We start from the raw sequence: 16,339 nt of genomic DNA, 5'->3' as shown, positions 1-16,339 counted from the left end.
AATCATAGAGTCTTCACTAAAACAGACCTGTTCTCCAAAAACTGACCTAAAACTCACATAAACATGGTGTTTTCCCCTAAAACTTACCTAAAACATTATATATTCGCCCCAAAAATGGCGTCTTCCCCAAAACTGACCGAAAAACACAGCACCTTCCCCTACAACTTTAACCGTGACTCCACCTCTGAAATGTAGATCCTCTTCTCAAAATATTCCACAGTGTCTTACAGTAAAATCCAGCAGCAAGCACGGCTAAGACACCTACTTTACCTAACATTAAGATTTCGAACTGGCTGAAAATCTGACATTGAAAGTTTTGTTATATTTGTTCACTCTGCAAATGAACTTTTTACAAGTAAAAGCTTTCACTTGCAAAAAGGAAAAAAAAAACCCAAAACAACAACATTTGTATTGTCTATTAAATCTTATTATGTAGCCCTGCAATTGAGTCAATAATGAATGTGATTATGTGAACAAAAGTGATTTTGTTTTTTCTTTTCAGTGCCGGATTTCATTACAGACAGCAATTTAATCCATCTGAACCCATTTTAATGGATTATACGAAGTACACTCGCATTTTACAAAACGGCGACACACAAAACATCTTGATCTTTATTGGAATTTTGGGAAGAGACATTCATTACGGCTCAGTGATGTTGTGAACGAGTGCAGACAAAGACCAGCGGCGATCGATCTCTCTGTGCGATCAATCACTTATTCCACAGCTCCGCGTTCGGATTACTCTTTTGAGCCATAGCCGAGCACGGACGAGTGAGTGACTGCGGATCAATGCGGGGGGAAAAAAGAGAAACGAATCGGAATGATTGAAGAAGAAGAAGAAAGAGACGAAGAAGAGGAGGAGGAGGAGAAGCAGCTGGTGTGAAAGTGGACAGAAAAATGCTGTGTAATGTCTCAGTTTGTCAATGAAGAAATCTGTCATTGGTTTTGTGTAACGAATGAAAGGAAACATATGAGCTAGAGTCCCGAAGCACCGACCTCGTATCGATCTCCCGCGTCCCTGAAGGACTCCGTATTACCGTTAAAGTTCAAGGAGCCCAAAACCAATTAGATAAATAAATAGAGCTGATAAATAAGTAATGTTCTACTTGAGAACCTTGGATAGTGATGGAACCTCACAGGACAGTGACACATGCAGTGTCAGCACTCTTTCTGGATTTATCTGCTTCTTCTGCTGCTCCTGGTGGCAATCGGAAGGTCAGTCCAGACTTCCACTGATTCCAGCACTTCCTGAGGGATTCCCAGACATTCTTAAACCAGCTGTGTGATTTATATATATTCCATGTCCCAAATTCACATCCGATCCGTCAAATCGTAGTGTGTTGAAATGACTCTCTACTCTATTTCCAGAAGATTTTTTAAAGTGTGGATCTGTGGACACTTTCTCAGCTACTCCTTGTACAATGCTTTGATTTACCAAATTTACCCTGCACACGTGGTGGATGAGTGTGATGAGGTGAGGTATTAACCAAAGTCACATAAGATTGGTTGGATGCTGTGTGAAAAAAGAGTGCATGTCAGGAAAGCTGAAATTTAGTGTCTTAGTTTACAGTGACGGTATATGTAACTAGGCAACAAGTTTCTCTTCCTTCCTTCTCTTTTGCTACACACTTTCAGTGCATGAGACATCTACGGGTCTAAGGGAAAGGTCTTTGCCCCGAATAAAGGTACTTGGTGGTACCTTGATAATAGGCAGATACTACTGATCAATATACTAGCAGATACTACTGATCAATAAATGAATGGTGGGAGGTAGCTTGGTGGTTAAGGTGTTTGACTACTGATCGGAAGGTTGTAAGTGTGAATTCCAGGTCCACCAAGTTGCCATTGCTGGGCCCTTGAGCAAGTCCCTTAATGCTCAGGTGTATAAAATGAGATAAAATGTAAGTCATTCTGGATAAGGGCCAAATGTTGTAATTGTACATGTTGATGGAGCCTTGGTGGTATCTTGCACCTCCAAGAGGTAGCTTATTGGACAAGGTGTTAAACTACCTGATCAGAAGGTTGTGAATTCAAGTCCCACATTCACAAGCTGCCACTGATGGACCCCTGAGCAAGGCCATTAACCCTCAGTTGCTCAGTTGCAAACTTACCTAAACACTAAGCTACCTCTTAGAAGTAAAAGGTTCCATCAAGTACCTTTATTCTGGGCAGAGACCCTAATCTGAGACCTGTAGACACTGCACATGTTCTTATTGAGAAAGAGAGAAGTGTGTTATTATGCGAGTTCATGAACATACAAACAAGAAGAAAGGAAGAGAACCTTGTTGCCTAGTTACATATACCATCACTGTAAACTAACACGCATCCTCACTGACTTTCAGCTTTTGTTGGTATTATTTTTTTGTTTAAACAACATCCAACATTCTGTTGAATCTTACATGACTTTGGTTAGTGCTTCACCTCATCACCAAGTGACCTAAACATACAATCATCCACCTCAGGGAATCCCTCAGGAAGTGCTGGAATCTGTGGAAGTTTGGAAGCAGCAGAAGGAGCGGATAAATCCAGAAATGAGTGCTGATGCTGCATGTGTCACTGTCCTGTGAGGTTCCATCACTATCCAAGGTTCTCAAGAAGAACATTACTTACAGTTGTATAAAATGAGATAAAAGTGTAAGTCGAACATTTGGATAAGGGCATCTGCCACCTGTCCATCTGTAAATCCAAGAGGGCATGCATTCCTACCTTTAGTACACTACCAGTCAAAAGTTTGGACACACCTTCTAATTCCATGGTGTTTCCTGATGTTTATTTCTTTCTACATTGTAAAACAATGCTGAAGGCGACCGAAATACACAATAATGTCCTTTGAACAGTTGATATTGAGATACACTATATTGCCAAAAGTATTCGCTCACCTGCCTTGACTCACATATGAACTTAAGTGACATCCCATTCCTAATCCATAGGGTTCAATATGATGTTGGTCCACCCTTTGCAGCTATAACAGCTTCAACTCTTCTGGGAAGGCTGTCCACAAGGTTTAGGAGTTTGTTTATGGGAATTTTTGACCATTCTTCCAGAAGCGCATTTGTGAGGTCACACACTGATGTTGGACGAGAAGGCCTGGCTCTCAGTCTCCGCTCTAATTCATCCCAAAGGTGTTGTATCGGGTTGAGGTCAGGACTCTGTGCAGGCCAGTCAAGTTCATCCACACCACACTCTGTCATCCATGTCTTTATGGACCTTGCTTTGTGCACTGGTGCACAGTCATGTTGGAAGAGGAAGGGGCCAGCTCCAAACTGTTCCCACAAAGTTGGGAGCATGGAATTGTCCAAAATGTCTTGGTATGCTGAAGCATTCAGAGTTCCTTTCACTGGAACTAAGGGGCCAAGCCCAGCTCCTGAAAAACAACCCCACACCATAATCCCCCCTCCACCAAACTTTACACTTGGCACAATGCAGTCAGACAAGTACCGTTCTCCTGGCAACCGCCAAACCCAGACTCGTCCATCAGATTGCCAGATGGAGAAGCGCGATTCGTCACTCCAGAGAACGCGTCTCCACTGCTCTAGAGTCCAGTGGCGGCGTGCTTTACACCACTGCATCCGACGCTTTGCATTGCACTTGGTGATGTATGGCTTGGATGCTGCTGCTCGGCCATGGAAACCCATTCCATGAAGCTCTCTGCGCACTGTTCTGGAGCTAATCTGAAGGCCACATGAAGTTTGGAGGTCTGTAGCGATTGACTCTGCAGAAAGTTGGCGACCTCTTCACACTATGCGCCTCAGCATCCGCTGACCCCGCTCCGTCAGTTTACGTGGCCTACCACTTCGTGGCTGAGTTGCTGTCGTTCCCAAACACTTCCACATTCTTATAATACAGCTGACAGTTGACTGTGGAATATTTAGGAGCGAGGAAATTTCACGACTGGATTTGTTGCACAGGTGGCATCCTATCACAGTTCCACGCTGGAATTCACTGAGCTCCTGAGAGCGACCCATTCTTTCACAAATGTTTGTAAAAACAGTCTTTGATTTTATACACCTGTGGCCATGGAAGTGATTGGAACACCTGATTCTGATTATTTGGATGGGTGAGCGAATACTTTTGGCAATATAGTGTATGTCTCCTACTGATGCTCTGTAAAGCCTTCATAACGCCTCTAATCTGAGGTGCTGTTAATTGGTGATTTCTGAGGCTGGTCACTCTAAATGAACTTCTCCTCTGCAGCAGAGGTCAGTTTTGGTCTTGCTTTACTGGGATGGTCTTCATGTGAGCCAGTTTCATCATGGTGCTTGATGGGTTTTGCAAATGCACTTGACAATACTGTTCTTGCAAGAACTATTCCAGAACACCTGACCTTCGTGTCTTAAAATAACAAGCGACTGTTTTTTGTTGTCATTACATATGGATTACTTAAGTCCATGTGTGTTATTTCATAGTTTTGAAAACTCCAGTATTGTTCTAGAATGTAGAAAATAAATCCCTAAACAAAAAACATTGAATTAACAGGTTTGTCCAAACTTTTGACTGGTAGTGTATGTACGTACAGTATATTAGTGACATAACCAACGTTATTCAAGATGAACAGATAAAGTGTTCTAAACAGCTACAAATACAAACCAGAGCTTTACCGTTCACTTTATTTAAAGAAAACATCCCGAAAAGGTTGAAACCTCTTCTGGTTGAGACTAGAGAAGTGTTTTCTGTTGGACACAACAACTAAAATCTCACTAGCAGAATGTTTGAAGGACACACAAAGGCCATGTTCCCTAACATTTACGTACAGTGTTCATTCATTTATTCATCAGTAGTGTCTGCCAGGTTGTGGTCAGGCTGTGTTGCTTATGTTTAGGGTAATCAGGAGCATCAGTAGCTAACTTCTCACAGATGTGTCTAGAGACACATGAGGAGCGATGTAGCATGGTGCTGCAGCATACAGCAACAAATGTGCCAGGAATCTGGTCTCGGTTGGTCAGAATGGATCTGTGGGTGTGGTCAGTCGGAAGTCAGTGTCAAACACAGTCACATGTCCAGTGTGATACCAGGAATAGAGCTAATAATAATAAGCTAGCGAATAAATGGGGATAAGTTGATGATTTGGTGACAAGTAAATGATACAGAGCTTTCTGTATTTCAATGTACACCTGAAGTGGGCGTGGCCAGAAGATTCTGCTCAGATGTTTCCTCAACCCCAGCTACATCACTCTGGTTCTCAGCAGCCTGGTTTACAGCAGCGTGACTCAGAGCAGGCTGATGCTAACGACGAGCTAACGAACCATGCTAGCCATGTTAACGAACAGATGATTAGTCTGTAGTCGTTTAGTGTAATATCCCCGACTTTTTCATTTCCAAGGACTTCCTCGAGTCAGAGCTGTCAATCTAATCAGAGAGAAGGATCGGCTCTTATCTTTTCACCGCCGACGGACAGATGGACAGACTCTGTGAAGACGACGTTCTGTAACGCTGAAATGGATGGAAAGATTGAAAGACAGATAAATGTGTTTAAAAGTGTGTGTGTGTGTGTGTGTTCTGGATCAGAAGTGTGTATTAGGTGTAATGATCAGTGATCACACAGACCCCTCCTTTATCTGCCCATAAACCACCACCATCAGTTCCAGTCTCAAATCAAAGCCTGAATAATCAATGTCTGACTTCATCCTGAACGCCTCTCTCTCTCTGTCTCTCTCTCTCTTTCTGTCTCTCTCTCCCTCTGTCTCTCACGTTATGTCTCTGTTTTTTCCATGTCTGTCTTTCTTTCTGTATATTTCTTTCTCTTACTCCCTATTAATTCTTCTCTCTCTTTCTGTCTCTCTCTCTCTCTCTCTCTCTCTCTCTCTCTCTCTCTCTCTCTCACTCTCTCTCTCTCTTTCTCTCTCTCTCTCTGTCTCTCTCCCCTTTTATTGTTCACTCCACCATTCTTATCTACCCATCTATCTCTCCTTCTCTCTCTAAGCTTGTCTGTCTATCTGCCTCTCTCTCTCTCTCTCTCCCACGAATCATTTGATGTTGTATAAAAAACAGAAGGTACAGAAGCCCGGCCAAAAACCTGGTGGAAAACTTTCATCTGTGGTTGAGCATGCGGGTGTGTGTGTTTGTGTGTGTGTGTGTGTGTGTGTGTACCGAGGAGACGGACAGCGCTTTAAAGCAATACTCCAGACGTGTATAGTGCTGTATCTTTATCTATCTCTCCTCCTGATCTGCAGGACAGATGTGATGAACAGAGATTAGGTGGAGAAGCCATGGAGGATCCGTTTAGAGACGGATGGGAGGCTGGAGCGTGAGGGAGATGATGTGTTTGATGCACACGCTTTACTGTAACGAACATCCAGAGGAGACAGACATCACCACAATCCAATCTCACAACTCCGGAAAAGCAATAAGTCCTGATTTATCACCGTGTCGTGGCGTGTTAGACTGAATCCCAGACAGAACGCTGGGAAAAACACGAGCCGTTTCAGAGGATGAAGGTTTCACGCTGATGCTGAATCGCTTTTTTGTGACAGGTTTGTCGAGTGACTTCACATTAGCGAGCGCTGAAACATCACACACTCAGGCGCACTTCTGAATACGTGAAGAGATCGAGAAGAGCTGTTGTGTGGAGTACTGTTCTCTGTATTATTACTTTATTATTCTCTCTCTCACACACACACACACACACACACACAAAATAAAACAACACACCCAGGGCCATTCAGTGAGATGACAGAAATGATGGACAGATGGCTTGAGGAGAGTTCCTGACTAAGACACACGCAAAAGGTAGGAGATATTGACACATCACATATGTCACAGCTGGACCCACAAGCACACCACACACACACACACACACATACACACACACATACACACACACACACATACACACACACACACTTGACAGAAGCAATCGTATGTGCTGTCAGGAAAGTGCAATAATAATCTCTGTTAGTGTCACTGGAGAGTAACTTGCTAGCCCTGCACTTTAGCCTCCACACTGGTTGCTAGTCATTATTTACGGCCAGTTGCCATGGTTTCCCTGGTTTCCATGGCAGCACAAATTGCAAAGAATGAATCTCACGACTGAGATTCAAGACAGGATTCACTGACTCAAACACTGACTAACTAAAGGAGCGAAGACCGAAACTTGGCCATGACGGAAAGAGTCAAACACTGAGGCGAATAAAAGTCAGTCAGGTGATTAACGACGGAAATGATTCACTGATTCACTGATCGGCTGAAATCTGAATCTGAAATGATCTGAAGGATAAATTGCATCTCATGTCAGAATGTGCTGAAAAACAAGCAACAAGGTCTGTTTAAATGAATGGAGTCAGCTGAATCAGTTCAATTAAATGATTCGTTCAGTTGTAAGGTTTGCTTAAAATGTAACAAACAGACCCGATAAACTCCTGACTCAAATGATTCATTGTCCAGAAGATGAGCGATTCTCAGCCATAACCCATGATTCACTGACCAGCTGAAATCTGAAACTGAAATGATCTGAAGGATAAATTGCATCGGTTTCAGAATGTGCTGAAAATCAGAAATGACATGTTTGGGTTTTTTTATATGAATGGAGTCAACTGAATCAGTTCAATTAAATGATTCGTTCAGTTGTAAGGTTTGCTTAAAATGTTCAGTCTGATCATGCCGCCTTTAACAAACAGACCAGATAAACCCCTGACTCAACCGATTCACTGTCCAGGAGATGAGCAATTTTCAGCCATGACCTATGATTCACTGAATCAAACACTCTGCCAAACAAGAAAACAGCGAATCTCAGTCACAAGATTAATGGCTGAAAGGACTCACTGAATCAAACACTGACTTGCTGAACAAGAAAGTAGCGAATCTCAGCCATAAGATGAAATGATTCACTGAATTAAACACAGATTCACCAAATAAGAACGGAGTGAATCTAACTAAAAGGATTCACTGACTCAAACACTGACTTGAAGAACAATGAAACAGCGAATGTAATTTAAATGATTCAAGACTGAAAGGATTCACTGACAAGAATCTCAGTCACAAGATTTATAACTAAAAAGATTCACTGACACAAAAAGTGCAAATCTCATTTACAAGATTCAAGACTGAAAAGGTTCACTGACTCGCCAAACAAGAAAACAGCGAATCTCAGTCACAAGAAATGATTCACTAAATCAAAAACTAACTCACCAAACAAGAAAGGAGTAAATCTCAGTCATAAGATTCATAACTAAAACGATTCACTGAAATAAAAAGTGACTCACTAAACAAGGGCAAATCTCATTTACAAGATTCAAGACTGAAAAGATTCACTGACTCAAACACTGACTCGCTGAATGAGAGAGAGTGAATCCTATTCACAAGCTTTATGGCTGAAAGTCAGAAAGAGTCACAAGAAAAGAGCCAATCTCAGTTACGAGATTCATAACTAAAAGGATTCACTGACTCAAACAATGACTTGCTGAATAGTACACTCAGTCAGGCGATTAACAACTGAGACGATTCACTGATTCCCTGACCAGCTGAATATTACCTGAATAAATTTTGATTTGATATTTTAAGCACTGATCTGTTCATATTGGGAGAATTGACTCTCGACACTTTAACAACGACTGCCAGTTTTTTTTAACCCATTTGAACAAGCCGTTACTATAGAAACTATAACGTATCTGTAGCCGCACTGTTGCCAGCTCCTTCTGACCAATCAGAATCTAGGATTCATTGCTGATAGTTGGCACCAAAATCAAAACGAAGCTCAGAGTCAATTATAAATTCACACGGCGATGCAAGTTCACGCTGAACATAATGACCTTTCACCTCTGTGATGTTTAACCCTTTTGCGCTTCCCTGAGCTGCCAGAAATATCTGTGTCCTTCCCTCATCCTTGAGCTGGGCACAGAGCCAGACGGCTATCAGCTCCGTTTTGTACCCATCAGCACTTTACCCCTCACGGCAATGTCATCCTGACACTCCTGTCACGTTACGGACCGTGTCAGAGCCTGAACGCAGATCTCTACGTGAAATCAGACACGTTTTTCCAGGTGCTCGACGTTCACTTCACGCTACACTTCATCAGCAGTCTCTCACTTGGACGATAATTGTGTCGCGTTCGTCATGAGAGGAGCTGGGATTGTGGTTTTATGTGTAGAAATTGAGATGAACGCTAGACATCGCTAACGCCACCATCCCTCATTAGTGCCTCGTCGGTGTGTTTTAGTGGCGGAGGCGGAGTCATAAATGAGGCTTATTAACCAGACGGTGTCATCGACGGCTGTGTCCCGGGACCCGAGTGTGTTTAATGGGAGCCTGGTGATGTTTACATTTTAAACATTAAACACTGAGCAGGTCACGACTGTGTACTCTGTATTGTAAACAGAACAGATGATTATTTTTTTCCTCAGTTTCCATCTTGTGAGGTTCATTGCTCTTGTTCTCATTTCTCCAGTCTCCATCAGTCATCAGTTCTCCATAGCATCATCAAGACAGACTTCCTGATTGCATTTTTTGTCCATATAGTACACAGTTGTAGAGGAGGACTGATTTATAATCACACCATCCAGTGAGTTCTGGTTTCTTTGAAGGTTTCTTTCTCATTGTAACAGCCGGGAGACCCCGCCCAACGCGGGGAACGAACCCGGATCTCCGTGGTAGCCACGAGCTCCCGCACGCAGTATAACAGACCCATACGCAGGAATAACATAAAACGCTACTTTAACACAAGACATGAGGCAAATAAACATGATTACCAAACATAACGTGAGCATGGAACAATGACAACTATGGAACTATGACAAGACAGCGCCTGAACAAACAAGCAAATAAACGAATGGATGGATGGACAGACAGGCAGACAGACAGACAGACAAACAAATGACTGACAAAGACAGGTACAAAAGGTATATATAGGCCAGGACATTAAGGCTAATAGGGAACAGGGGACAAAAGGCCGAACAAATCAGAACAATAGGTGGGGCATGGAACAAAAAACGTTGGGAATACACACACACACCAAAGCAGGCTATGATGAATCACCTGCAAGCACCCCCTCTGGTGGTCTGGCAGGGAACTGTCCCAGTGCTTCCTCATGATGTCTCAGGGAGTTTTTCCAAAACACCTTCACCAGCTCACTCATTAAAGACACACTGAAAAAGTATATCCAGAATTAATATACGTCTGTAAAGCTGCTTTGTGACAATGTCCACAGTTAAAAGTGAATTTCTAGAACTCACTTTTTCTCTGAAACCTTACGGAACATTTCATATTCTAGAATTTTCCCCAAAGAAATGCGCTTTGCTCTTTCTATGAATGTGAAATCATACATAAATATCAGAAGCATTTGCAGAATGTTCAATGTTTATATGGACTTTAACCGACACACACACACACACACACACCTCACAGCGCAGGATCATCCAGGAAGATGAGGCCACCAGCGGTATGGATTATCTGCTTGAGTGGCTCTGGAATCTGACTGAATGCTGTGTTCCTGGAGGAAGATTACTGGTGTGTCATTTGCATCAGTGAATCGAGTCATTTGAGTTAAATGATTCGATCAGATTCGCTTACTTAGACAGATTCCTCGAACGAGTAGGTCTGATCAACCTGGTGCTTAAATGGTGACGAATAAGAGACTGTGTGAAGTTGAGACAAGTTGAGCTTGAGAATCAGACGGTTTAGGCGCTAAGGTGTGAAGGCAAAAGTTTGTGCAACCCTGACCATCACATCCACATCCTCTGAGTCTGAAGCACACAATGTGCTGAGTTCTGTGAAGATGTGGTGTAGAGGTTAAAGGTCGGAAGAAAAGTGGAAGTGTCCTGCACTCCGACTCAACCCCACTGAAGTGACCTGGAACACCGACTGAACCCCAGAACCTCCTCAATAATGCTCTTATAACTGAATGTAATAACACACAGTGAAGTGGGCGTGGCCGAGTAATGCTTTTACTGAGTTGAGGGTGCTTTTACTGGGCTGAGTTTTCCAGAAGGAGCAGGTTATTATTATTTTCTCTTTTTTATGAATGAGTAGAAAGATCCTGGGTGATTAACCACACTGTAAAGATTTACAGCTGGTATTCTCTTCACACCAGAGCGAGAATCTGTGACGAATAAATCAGTCTTTAATGAAAGCTCATGAATAATTTATTCTTATTTTTACATCAATAAAATGGCAATAAAACGACTAACCAGATGTCCTCAGGGTGGGAAGAAGCCAGAAGATTGTTTTCAACATGATTGCGATATAAAATCAGAAACTGTTAAAACAGAAGCATTTAGCAGCTTGCTAGAAACTTTTATATATTAAAATAAGGACGATTTCATGCAGTTAATTATTTTGTAACATGCACAGAACTGAGGCTTTATCTAGAATAAAAACTCTCTGATCTATTTTTAACTCTCATATTTTATTACAGCTGCTCTTAGAATGTTAAAGAAAATGAATTAAAAAATAAATAAATTAATTAAAAAGTCCCAGAAAGCTCATCGGGTGATGTGCAGCAAGCAGAGAGACGACAGCGGCGGTGATGGAGATAAGGAGGAGATCCGGGCGGCAGCTCTGACACAGATAAAGCCCACTGATATTCAGCCTGTGTTTCATTTCCTAAAAGCTGTTCAGATTCCACGCCAGAAAGAAACATCACCAATCTCTGTGTGTGTGTGTGTGTTAATGGCTCTGATTGTGCAGAGCTTACAGAATGTGGAGCTACATGGCTGATTTATATTGTTTAAAATGCATCAGCAGAATTAGACGCCTTCATTAACCCGATTGAACGACGTCAAGACGGAGATTAAAGATGAAGGAAAAAGAAAAAAAACAACGTTGTTTTAAAGCAAGAGAAAATAGACACCTTTTATTTCTAATTAATCAGCCCAGTTTTAAAATGAATTATTTCATTACTAAACGAATTGTCTTTACAATTAAGCATATGAGTAATTTTTTTTTTTTAAATATATATCCCATTGCTATTTTTCCAACAGCAAAACATACCAACCTTTATTTATTTTTAATTTAATTAAGTAATTAATGAAATAATGAAGTAGTTAAATGATTAATTAATAAATAATTTATTTGCTATTTTTACTCTCCCGCAGTGAAAGATACAATTTTTCCTGTCATTCTAAATAATTTTATTTTCCTTTTTTCAATTTTTTATTTTTGACAGAATTTCACAGGGATTTTTTCTTTCTCTAACTCTGGATTCTGATTGGTCAGAAAGTTCTTCTTTTTCTTCTTCTTATTATTATTATTTTACAATTATTATTATTATTATTATTATTATTACTATTATTATTATTATTATTACTATTATTATTATAAATGCAATTGTCTTAAAATACATCATTGTTTGTATAGTAACAGCTCATAATGTTTACATTCTACATAATCTAAGGCTCAACCATTTTAAGCGTAGCTATAAACAGATAAAAATATAACAAGTCTTTAGTTAAGTAATGAATAATTGTTTTGCACCTTCCGCTCAACTTTCTTATGTAACCAATCCACCCACCCCCAGGTCTTTACTCTTCTTTACAAATTGCGACTCGCTCTTTTCCAGATACTCGTCCTGAGCGTTTGACCTGCGAGCGAGAGTGGATGAAGAGGAAGAAGATGAGGCCGAGATGCAAAACACAAACCCTCTGAGTCAATACAGTGAAGCTGCTAGCTAAATAACTGCTGGTAAAACCATTAGCTAACTAAATGGTAGTGGAACCACTAGCTGAATAAGTGCTAGTGAAATTGCTAGCTAACTAACTGTTAGTGAAGCTGCTAGCTAACTAACTGCTGGTAAAACCGTTAACCAAATAGGTGCTAGTGGAACCGCTAGCTAAATAAGTGCTAGTGAACCTGCTAGATAACTAACTGCTGCTAAAACCAATAACTAAATAAGTGCTAGTGGAACCGCTAGCTAAATAAGTGCTAGTGAACCTGCTAGCTAACTAACTGCTAGTGAATCTGCTAGCGAACCAGCTGCTAGTGAAATTCCTAGCCAACTAACTCCTAGTGGAACCGCTAGCTAGCTGAAAACTTCATGTCAGACACAAAACACAAACCCTCAGAGTTATTACAGAGAAAAAAAAAACTCAAGTGTCACTGGTTTGAGAGTTTCCTCATTCTCATGCAAAGTGGTGTATGGCCTCGGGGGAGGGGTGGGAGAGCATCGGAGCGCTGATGAGTCCGGACTCACCGGAGCGCTGATTGACAAATGAAAGGACTGAAATCACATCTCTTCTGGAGAGCGACAGATGAGTGAGCTGAGGATCATCTCCATTACAGTGCGGGAGTGAAGAGCAGGAGGAACTCAGGCGCTCGAAAAGCCGCGATAAATACCTCCACATTCACACGCCTTTATCTCCGCCTGTGAAGCTCTGAAACCTGTCTGAAGTTCCTCCTGATAATAACATCCAGACATAATGGAAACTTCACACTGTAATCAAGATGAAGATGATGATGTTAATGATGATCTCAAAGTGATGTAAGAAACTCAGAGCAAACATGACAGATGTAGCAGAGGAAAAAAAATTACGCCAGAATGACTGCTAGCTGAAACACTGACCGCTAGCTGAAACACTGACCGCTAGCTGAAACACTGAGCACTAGCTGAAACACTGACTGCTAACTGAAACACTGAGCACTAGCTGAAACACTGACCGCTAGCTGAAACACTGACCGCTAACTGAAACACTGAGCACTAGCTGAAACACTGACCGCTAGCTGAAACACTGACCGCTAACTGAAACACTGAGCACTAGCTGAAACACTGACCGCTAGCTGAAACACTGACCGCTAACTGAAACACTGACCGCTAACTGAAACACTGAGCACTAGCTGAACCACTGAAAGCCTTCCCAGATTTGTTGAAGCTGTTATAGCTGCAAAGGGCAGGCCAACTCATTTATGTGCATGTAAAGGCATCCCAAAACTTTTGGCAATATAGTGTATATACAGTATATATAGAGGTTCTTGGGTGAAAGATCCTGGTGTGTTAGATCATTAGAAAAAAAGGTTTAAGCTAGCTAACACGGCTAAGAGCCACTCTACTGCTGTGTGCTGAGTGTGTATTGTTGGGATTGAAGTGTGTTAAAGCAGTCGATCGTCAGGAACGTAAATCTGCGTAATGACTCGATAAGAGACGTCAGAAATCGTAATGTTGGCACACGGCAGCACACAGTGTTACATTTAAACACAGACTCTAATGACATGGCTGAGTGTCTAAGGTGTAATAGCATGTAAGTTAGTGTGTAAACTTTTCCTCACTTCTTCACTCATTAGTGATGGAGAATGCAGATGGTGCACATTTTCATCAAGCCTATGAGCAGAGTTATTAGGATTTCCCCTGGATAACGTGGCTGTGTGGGCGCTAAATGTTTGTTTGTGCTGTCAGCACTTTCAAATTTAATGGATCTTCAGCCGCCTTCGTCCTCCGTTGCTCTTCAGTAACGTACAAGAGTGTGTGATAATGTAACCATGTGTGTGTGTGTGTGTTAAAGGAATAAAACATACAGTTCTAGGAAAATTATCAATGTCCATTAATGACATTGTTTTATTCTTCTTTTTTAAAAATCCTTTCTTCCTGTTCTTACGTTTTAGCAGCTACATAGACATACAGCATAGGAATTTAATTCATTCTGGAGGTGAGTTCTTATGGTGAAAATTTGTATTGTGAAACAAATGAAAAGTTTTGAACGGCTCCCAGACGTACGCCCAACTTAGCAAGTGTTCGGTTCGTTCGTATCCCGAAAATGTTTTGTATGCCAATGCAAATTTCTTGCAAAATTTCAATTCTTAAGGTGAATATTCGTAAGGGAGAACATTGGTATGCTGAGGTATTCCCAGTTATTGGTACTCTCCAGCCAGTCTTAATTGCACTTTCAAGTTAATAAGCTCAAGAAACGTGATGGCTCAGTGGTCAAGGCATCGGGTCACTGATCAGAAGGTCAGGTTTCAAGCCTTTAAACTATGGGCCCTTGAGCAAGGCCCTTAACCCCACCTGCTCCAGGGGCACTGCACTATGGCTGACTCTGCACTCTAACCCCAGCTTGATAAAAAGCTGGGATATGCGAAAACACTTTTGTGCAGTGGTGGTTCAAGTGGTTAAGGTTCTGGGTTGTTGATTGGAAGGTCGGGGTTCAAGCCCCAGCACCACAAAGCTCTACTGTTGCGCAATTGACCAAGGCCCTTAACCCTCTCTGCTCAAGGGGCGCTGTATCATAGCTGCCCCTGCGCTCTGACCCCAACTTCCTCAGCTGGGATACGTGAAGAAAAGAATTCCACTGTGCTGTAATGTAAGTGTGGTGATAATAAAGTCTTTTTGCCCTCAGATCTTTTTCTAAAACGCATCTGATCAGAAACAGACTGTTACAAAGCTCTGAAACTGGAGACTCCTTCCCTAACCCACTGTACAGAAGGCTTCACCATATTAACAATCGAATCAGTTTATTCCTCTGAACAAGTCCCTGCCAACCAGGTGTTGCTATAGTAACATTATCATAATGAGTGCATTAATATAACTCTTCCCTAATGTCAGAGCTGCTATTATATAGAATTATTCATCAGCACTGTGGTATAAATCCATATTTTCTATAACGTTCCATCAGTTTCCTGGCCATTTTGTTATGCGCATCACATCCAGAACCCGGAAAGTAGCCGAATATATAAATATTGCTCTTTTGTTATTAAACGTAATGAGACGGAGGAATTCCACTTCGATTAATCGTCCTCTGAACAGCTGCTGGAGGTGAAAAACGCTGCAGGACACTGAAACACTGCAGGCGCTCCACACAGCCAGGTTATCAAGACCAAATATAAAAGCAGAGATGGAAGGAAGGATTATCTTTGCTCAGGCCTTTCCGCCGAATGATAATGCACCTAGCTTCAGAGCCGGAAAAGCCTTCAGGACTTTTTAATATTATTATTATTATTGTATATATATATATATATATACAATATTATATGAGGCAATAATATTATTATTGCCTCATAGCAAGAAGGTCCTGGGTTCGAACAGGCAGGGGCCTTGCTGTTTGCATGTTTGCATGTTCTCCCCGTGCCTGCGTGGGCTTACTCCTGATACTCCGGTTTCCTCCCACAGTCCAAAAACATGTACATTAGGTTGATTGGTGATTCTAAATTGAACCTAGGTGTGAGTGTGTGTGTGGTTGTCTGTCTATATGTGGCCCTGTGATGGACTGGTGACCTGTCCAGGGTGTACCCCTGCCTTTCACCCAGTGTGTGCTGGGATAGGCTCCAGCAGATCCCCATGACCCTAATTAGGAATAGAAAGTGGTAGGTATAGAAAATGGAGGGATGGATGCGTATATATACATATTTATTCCATGAGTAGTCACGTCGGGATTATTCACTCTCAATATCAGCGGATCCTCTCTTGACATTTCCAAGTTAATTCATA

At 41.7% G+C, this 16,339-nt stretch overlaps 1 protein-coding gene across 3 annotated transcripts in view; it reads right to left on the bottom strand.

The window, feature by feature from the left end:
* The window catches only part of robo1 (roundabout, axon guidance receptor, homolog 1 (Drosophila)), a 269,624-nt gene that overhangs the window by 219,107 nt on the left and 34,178 nt on the right, over positions 1-16,339 (bottom strand). For 2 of the 3 annotated variants that reach the window (XM_058413415.1, XM_058413419.1), the window contains exon 3: positions 9,967-10,076. The exons of the other annotated variant lie outside the window; for it this stretch is intronic. In XM_058413415.1, coding sequence (XP_058269398.1) covers positions 9,967-10,076 — 110 coding nt within the window. The remainder of the gene's footprint in view (positions 1-9,966; positions 10,077-16,339) is intronic. 3 annotated transcript variants of the gene reach the window in all.

Source organism: Hemibagrus wyckioides, linkage group LG17, assembly GCF_019097595.1.
Source record: "Hemibagrus wyckioides isolate EC202008001 linkage group LG17, SWU_Hwy_1.0, whole genome shotgun sequence".
Taxonomy (NCBI): Eukaryota; Metazoa; Chordata; class Actinopteri; order Siluriformes; family Bagridae; genus Hemibagrus; species Hemibagrus wyckioides.
The sequence above is the reverse complement of the archived record's forward strand: the minus strand, read 5'-3'. Positions and strand labels throughout refer to the sequence as shown.